The sequence below is a fragment of the Poecilia latipinna genome, unplaced genomic scaffold, assembly GCF_001443285.1.
Source record: "Poecilia latipinna isolate Pla-1442-1.1 unplaced genomic scaffold, P_latipinna-1.0 Scaffold128, whole genome shotgun sequence".
Taxonomy (NCBI): Eukaryota; Metazoa; Chordata; class Actinopteri; order Cyprinodontiformes; family Poeciliidae; genus Poecilia; species Poecilia latipinna.
The window spans coordinates 20,677-29,157 of record NW_015112744.1 but is presented as its reverse complement, the minus strand read 5'-3'; the positions used below and the strand labels follow the sequence as shown (position 1 = coordinate 29,157).

Below are 8,481 nucleotides of genomic sequence, written 5' to 3'. Positions count from 1 at the left end.
AAGGTTGGAGAAGACCTTTTTCCACAAGCTTTGATTATAAAAGCAGATTTCGACTGCAGGAAACATTCTTGAAATAACTCCTCTCCTTTGAACACGAACGTCTCTGCGGGCAAAGAGCAATAAGAAAACATTCATCAGTGTTCCAAGCAGGCGGTGACTTCACCCTCAGTACTCGGCAGCAATATTCCTAAAACAGGCTTCAAGTGAATTTGGTCAAACGACTAATTTAAGTGAGATGGCAGGCCAGTGTGACGCTAAATTAAAAATAATCCCACATTCATGGACATTTTTATGCCGCGGTTGCATGAGCAGCTGCGTTACGTTGTTTCCACTGAAACACATTTCCATTTCTATTGCCTCAACGGGATTGACAACACCTCAAAAGCCTAAAGAAATACATGATTTGACAATATCACAGCTAGTAGAAAAAAAAAATTACAATTCTAATTTCTTTTATGTTAGTATGTTAGTCTGAATCATATTCATTACTAATGCTCAGTTGCTTGGAAAATGAAAAAAAAAAAATAAAAATTGTGGGATTTCCTTTAGCCGCATACAAAATATGTTGAGTGCTAAAACTGAATGTGATTATTGAATTTGGCATTAAGTGAGGAAGATGTGTCAGAATTATGCTGATAAAAATCAAGGAGGCTACCTCACATTGTACTTCGCTCACTAATACTGCCTTAAAGGACAAACTTTGTCAGCTGCAAGATCTGCGGATGAAAATCAGAAAATCCTGCTACTGTCCTCATTAAATATAATGATAGCTTTTATAATTAATAATGAACACAGATAATGTGTTGTTTCAATTATTTCACTTTCTAGCAGCAGAAACATTGACCTCCTTTAAATCAAGGCTAAAAACCCATTTGTTTAGAGTTGCATTTAATCAAAAATAACAGCAGCAGTTGTTTATATTTAATGTATGATGGCTATTATTATTTTTGTGATAGCATTTGACAAAATGTAATGTGCATTGCTTGCTTTATAAGGAAGCAACGCACGTCGTTTTTATTATGTAAAGCACTCTGAACTCCCTCATTGCTAAAATATAGTAGGAAAACAAACTTGACTTGACTTTTTTTAAATATAATAAATTAGGGGTTTATTAACAGACACAATTGAATGTCTATTTAGGAGAGTTATCCATGCTAGTTTCAAATGAGGTATGCAAGCTAAGCAGTCACAAATAAAAGAAAAAATTGCCAAAAAAAAAAGAACCTTTAAGTAAGATGAACCTTCAGATCACCCAAACCTTTTCACATTTTGTCACATTAATTTAAGCAAAACAAGCTTCTGGTGTTTTATTTGGACTTTATGTAATTGCCCATCTCAAAAAAGTGTGCAATTGTGCACTAAAAGATAGACTGCCTACCACACAACTGAGCATTTGATTTCAGCCCCCTGTCCTCTGATGTCCCCAAGTAAAATACAATCATAACCAATATCTTTCATCAATCTTTGCACTACTGATTCAGTGTTTCTCTCTTTAGTCGTTTCTCAGCTAGATTACATCACTGATCAAGCTACTGCCGCCGTTAACTCTGTTTTCTTTCACTTTTCACTTTGACCTTTTTACCAACTGGCGTCATATGGTCAACCGAATTTGATTGTATTTGATTGTACCCTTTTAGGATTGATTATTATATCTCTGGATTTTAATTTGATTATATTTGTTGGAATGAATTGGATTGATTCAGAACAGGGCTGCTTGGCGGCACACGTGGTTTTACTGTTGTCTTGATGCAGGAGTTTGAATCCTGGCCTGGGATCTTTCTGCATAGAGTTTTCATGTTTTCCCTTGGCGGATGCGTAGGTTCTCCCCAGGTTTCCTCCCACAGTCCAAAAACATGACTGGTAGGTCTAAAATGTCTTTAGGTATAAGTGTGTATGCATGTCCTGTTCTTTCCTTCATGAAATCTCACTAGTGTGAGGAGTCACTGCCCTCACCCCACTCTTTATCCCCCTTCGAAATCTGTAACGATGGATGCTCTCATTGTCTCACCAAACTGTCCACAAATGAATTGTTCAGCCAAGAACACACTGTACCAAGTGTTCAATTGATGACTCAGAAGTCGCTGCGGACGGAAGAAATCGTTTTTGCAAAAGATGATTTATTCTTTTTGCAGAAAAAGTCAACATCTGTGTTTTATCAATGGCATTCAAATTGTATAAAAAGAGCGATTAAAAAAAAGCGTTAGAGGAAAAAAAATCACAAGCAAAAGACAAAACTGACAAACTATTTGAAAAAAAAAACAAAACAAAACGTCTGACTCGGAGGCACTTAGGATTTGGCAACACGAGTGCAGTCGGAGTCTTTCCAGGTGGTTGTAGTCAAGCATCAAAGGCCCTGCTAACAATACTGGAAGGAGAGGGTATGTTTTCAAACACAATCACAGTCTGATATGTCATTGAGACACCAAAAGCTTCTGTCTGCCACCGATCCACACCGAGCTCAAGTTTCATTCATATTTAAACAGTCAGTACAAAAACGGAGCGGCTGTCAGTCCAAGTATTTATCAATAAAATGTCAAAACGCAGCTCGTTACATCAACTATGTACAACAGAAAACAGTACAAGCTGTGCTCAGTCTTTTATTTCCAATGGGATACTTTCAAAAAAAAAAAAAAAAAGAAGTCTTAAAAATTAAAGCTTCTACCAGCCAACTTTCCACAGAAGTTAAACAAGCGCTGTGTCCGTGCCCAGCTGATCAAGTTGCATCTTTTTTTGTTGCTGTAATTTTCTACAGTGATGGATTTCTTCATTCAGAGCTGGGTGAAGCGGCCGAGTCCAAGTCATCATTTTCCAGGTCGTTTGGCGAGGCCGATTGTCCTCCCTTCACTCTCTTCCACTTCATCCTTCTGTTCTGGAACCAGACTTTAACCTGCGACGAGAAAATACATGGATATTATTAAAATACAAATACACAAAGAATATTCAATTCAATTCAATTTCATTTATATTCACAAAAGTCATCTCGAGGCACTGTAAAAAAAAAAAAAAAAAAACAAAAAAAAAACATGTCTGAGGAAAGCCAGCCGATTACATTGAATCGTTGACACAAAGCATTCACTCTGCTGGATGAGAACGTAGTTACTGTTAGCGTTGAGTCACCGACTTTACAGCAATCCCTCGTGTAGCGACAGTGGAGATAAAAACTCCTCCTTTAACAGGAAGAACAACCTCCAGCAGAACCTGACCCTGAACAAGAGGCCATCTGCAACAACCGACTGGGGATTCGAGAAAACAGAGCAGAATGCACAGCAGCAAACACATGAACTGGTGCAGCATTATTTTCAATGTTCATGAAAGCAAAATTAACAGCAGGAGGGGGAGACTGATTAGTTGATTTCAGCACTGGCATATTAGGCAGATTTGGTGTCAAAAAAGCTTCAGAGAATATACTATTCAACAATTAAATACGTAGACATAATTGATTTTTGCAGTATTTAGTGGTTTATGTCTGATAAATAATGATGACCCCACATTTTTAGATCACCACTTATTGGATATACATGTTTGAGCTGCAGAAGATTAATTCGATTATCTTCATAAGCTTTCAATATTCTTTGGATTTTGACTTTTTGAATGCAGTTTAAAAAACATTAGCAAGCACAACAAAATGACTACAAACAATGTCATTCTTAAATGTCTCCAGCAAAACTCTTCATTGGAGCAAAAATACAAACCTACACCAGATATTGTTTTCATAGCACAACAGACGTGACTTCTTTATTTACTTTGCAGTTGTTTTGGACAAATCTATAACACAGTCAAAAAAAAAGATACTGGAAATAATATATATATATATATATATATATATATATATATATATAAATAAATAAAAAATTGACAAGTAATCCCTCATAAATCTCAGAGTGAAGGATAAAAATCATTTGTTTTTTTTTGCAACAACATAAGTTGCCAAAACACAGCTCCTGGTTCTTTCTCAAAAATCTCAGAGTATCAGATACACTACAGAGTTGCCAATCAATACATCGTGTGTCTTTTCTGCACTATGTACTCTGCTCTATCACTGGATTATATATGGGATACTGAATGATGTTTGATCAATGCAAAGAGCAATAGGAGGACCAATATTTTTTATACCTTATTGAACTAGAAAACAACTGAAATCAGTACCATGAGGTTTTCAGCAAAATCTCTAACTGGTTTATCGTACTAGAAAGTCTTTAAAGGAACATTAATAAAAAACAAACAAAAAAAAGTTTATAAATGTAATAAATTAGAATTACAGTGTCCACTCACCACAACTTAGAATCACAAATAGCCTGAGCATGTTAATGGAAAGTTGTGTGTGGTTGGTTACCTCGCTCTGAGTGAAGACGAACCTTCATTGTGTGAGTGTGACGTGTGTGTGTGTGTGTGTGTGTGTGTGCGCACTCTTAAGGGAGGCTGGGATTGATATTAAGCAACAGACGACAGCGTGTGTGTGGTCACTGCACGGCGGCCTCATTAGGACGAGCGCTGGCTCTGACAGGCAGACTGGGGTCTGATCCAGCAGCATCGACACATGTTTTTGCCCGGTTTCAGCGAGTCTGGAGCTGCCTCCCGACAATTACAGCTGCACGTCATTCTGCCCAAACCACAGGCTGAAAAGCCGCTGTGGAAAAAATGCTCATTGTAATTCAGATGCATCTGCGCTCGTGCATCAGCATGGCAGTGCGATCGAAGGCTGAAAATTTATCTTGCACAAGAGATTATAAACAGAACTCAGATGAATAACAAAAAAAAAAAACAATAATTTAGTTATACAGTTGTGTAATTGGCATTTTCAACCATGTTTGTATTTTTGTTAACCAGCAGTAGTTCAGTATGAGAGTTCCTGACACTTACTGAACCCTTTCGAAGTACCTATTCTAGAGCACTGCAAAATCATTTAAAACAATCTTAAATACTCATATTGATATTTTCTGAAAATCTATGAATTAATTTCTAAGATTTGTGCTTGGGTTTATTAAAAAAAAACGTTTTAGGATATCTTTTTTGTTTATTTAATGTTAATTGAATGTATTTTTTCTTAACATTTTTAGCTAGTGATAAGCAGAGTAGCACCAAGATATTGGCTGTTGACTGGAATCAGCTGATTTTACACTTGATGATTGGAAAATACCTGAAGATTAGGCAAAGATTTTAATGTGGATAACTTTGCTCAGCTGACGTTTTAGACAAAGTTTGAACCTTTTACCTAGAAAAGTTGCCTTTGAGTGTCACACTGCAGGGATTTTTATCAATATCTTCACTCAGTTAAATATGTATAATGTTAACTACTGTCTTGATCAAGCAGCAAATGTAATATTGTTTTGATATTTTGTAAATGATTTTTGGATTGCCTGTATATTGTATAGAGTTTCTGCTAGGTCAGAAACAGAAGTTTCTTTCTTCTCATTTAAAAAAAAAAAAAAATTCATTATTTTTTTGTAACTGGTAAAAAGAATAGAACAATCTGTAGGCGAGCTGATGGTTTTAAGCTTGACTGGCTCTGAATGAGTCTCAGAACACAACCTCATGTCATGTTCACAACACTCTTTGGTTAAAATACTCTTAGTGACTGAAGAAGATTTTAATACCTCTTCCCTTCTTTTCTCTGTAATCAGACTGTTTTTAATTAGATGTGTAGGGTTTTATTCGAAACGTATCAATGCATTTGTGTTGGACTGACATTTTTTTTAGTTTTTTTTCCCCAGTTAAAGCCTGGTACCTGTCTTTCTGTGAGGTCCAAGTTGACGGCGATCTCGTAGCGACGGAGTCTTGTCAGGTAGTTGTGATGGGTAAACTCTGCCTCCAGCTCCCTCAGCTGCTCCTTGGTGAACGCTGTGCGCTCTTTCCTGGCCTTGCAGCTGGAATCCACCTTAAAACTGGAATCCTGAATATCTAGGCAGAGACATTTTTTTTTTTTAGCATGAAGCTAATCCTCTGTTTTTCAGTAATTACCTGCAAATCGTCAGATAATCTGCAGCAAGTTAGTTCTCAGGCTTTTAATGCTCAGCTATCAACTATTAAACAAAAAACAAACAAACAAAAAAAACTTTTGCAAGCTACCAAACCACTGTTCCAAAGCCTGTTTACTTCACACTAAAAGCAGCACAAAAAGACCACCCTGACCTCGTCTTACTACTCAAGTTCACCCCCAATAAAAGCTGCATTTTTCATTTAATTGTCTTTGAATATGCATGCATTACAGTGCAAGTTACCGCTTCTCCGTCTGAGCAGTCGCTTATATATGTTGTGGTTCGCACACGCGTGTGTGTGTGTGTCTATGTGTGAGAATGTATCACGCACAGGGCAGGGGCCACCAAACTGGCCACAGAGGGACTGAGTTAGGGGAGGAATGCAGCGGAACATCATTAAAGCATCTAACAAAAGAACAAAGGTGCGGATGTGTCCAGGTCTGACTGACGGTTTCCCACTGGAGCCCTTTGGGAAGAGCAGCATTAACTCATCTGTGCATGACAGCAAACATAAAGGAAAAAATTCATGAAATGTCCGTATGAAAGCGATGCACACCATGTATAGAAAATGAATATATAATTCCCAAAGCAAATGCACGTAGTACAAAAAGATACTGCAGTGCAATAAATGCAAAAACAAAAACCCAATTTGCAAATGCCATAATTAAAATTTAAAGTGAAAATAAATGCATTTAATATACTAACTCTGTCTCTATATCTAAAAAAAAATAATTGTATTATATTTATGCATTTGATTAAGTGAATTATTTTAATAGATCACCTGCATATTTGTTTTTAATTTTTAAATGTGGTTAATATGTTTCAATGATATAATCATTGACTTATGGTAGGAATTTTTGGATATTCAAGCAAAAATGCTTTGTTAAAGTTTTTTTTTGTTACAATTTACTGATTCCTGTGGTCTTTAATTTATACCTCATTAATCTGGACATAAACAAACCAATGTGGCTCAACTTTTCTTTTGTGAAACTTCTTCTCTCCAGTAAAGGGAAAACATTTGGGTGATAATTGTTCATTTGTAGCCACATTACGAGCTGATGTAATACCCACAAAATTGTTCTAATTTGTCAAAGTGAGAACCTTTGCCTTGCCCTTGCCAGAACAGTGGGCCAAAGAAGAAACAAATAGACCATATCTGACACTGTTTGCATGCATAAGGACTGTGCATGCTTTGCTGTTTTTCCATGTACAGAAAATAATTAAGAGTCACAAACGATGCTCTACTCAGAGTCCTCTGCTCTGGAGCTGGGTCCAGCAGGTTTCCAGTTAAACCGAACACCTGGCAGGCCACATGCTAACTTGCACCCTTTCACCCCCCACTGACCCACTAAGAAATATCCTGCTCAGCCAGAGGCTGTAAAACTTGCATGACGGAGGCTTCTGCACTCAGCGGGGTCCCTAAGAAAACAGCATTTGGTGCTTTTGGTGGATGGCAGGAGGCATTCTGTCTCAATCTAAACAGATTTAAAAGTGTTGTAAATTAGAACCAATCCAAGGAGAAATCTCTGAGTAAACGTTCAATATGCAGTTAGCTAATTTTCTTTATACCAGCCTTTGTTTTGCATTTTAATGAAGCTCTAAGTTAATGTTTATGGTTGTGACCTCATAGAGAAAACAAAGTTGCTCAAAAACTGAATAATTAACTTGTTGAATAAATTAATCAGTTTTCTTTAAGCTTCAGTTATGAAAATATATTTTGACCTAAGTTTAATAACTTGGCGACCTTTAAAACGGTCAAAGTTATATATAAAAGAAGACAAACTACTACTTAAAAACACAACAAAAATAGACATAAATTACATCGGAACCTGACCTGTATGTCCTAGAAATTATATTTCCTCTCACCACATATGGCCATTAGTGTGAATGCTGTGACCTGTTTCCTCTATGCATTTGGTCGCACCGAATTAACATAACTGGGGTTATGTCAGTATTAAACATGCTGAGGTAAGTGAGGATAAAACTACTAATGTTCATACTGATATTTATATCAATATCTCTGAAATAAATTACAATAATTTAGGAGGATTTAATAGCTAAAAAGAAAAAAAAAAGAGTCAAACATTTGGCGTGAAGTCAGAGTCAGATTACAGAACTTTTGCTATATAACTTTTGGCAGTATCCCTCATCTGCATTTCATTATCATATCAGCAAAAACTCATGGAGGCTGACTGTACAGCAGCTGTGCCTGTCATGCAAATGCCTTCGGGACATTTTCCTAATATATGCTCTTCTACCAGCCTGTCAGTTTTATAAAGGCGAATGGCTTTTTTTTTTTTTTTTTTTTTGTCTAAAACCAAGAGCTGATGCAGTGGTCAGACATGTTGCACGCACTCAGTGGGAGATTGTGTTACGGCTTAACGACAGGAAAATGTCAATGGATAAGAATGTAAGAAGTGGGCTTGGAGGAAAGTGAATTTACCAGACGTGGTCTGGCTTGTTTTCAGGGGAGAGAGTGGAGGTTACAATAAGGTAAGAAAGAGAG

General features: G+C 36.8%; 1 protein-coding gene across 1 annotated transcript in view; it reads right to left on the bottom strand.

The window, feature by feature from the left end:
• Positions 1-2,441: 2,441 nt before the first annotated feature.
• The window catches only part of meox1 (mesenchyme homeobox 1), a 12,735-nt gene continuing 6,695 nt past the window's right edge, over positions 2,442-8,481 (bottom strand). The window contains exons 2-3 of the mRNA XM_015028541.1: positions 5,726-5,898; positions 2,442-2,887 (exon numbers count right to left, since the gene is read on the bottom strand). Coding sequence (XP_014884027.1) covers positions 2,765-2,887; positions 5,726-5,898 — 296 coding nt within the window. The 3' untranslated portion in view covers positions 2,442-2,764. The remainder of the gene's footprint in view (positions 2,888-5,725; positions 5,899-8,481) is intronic.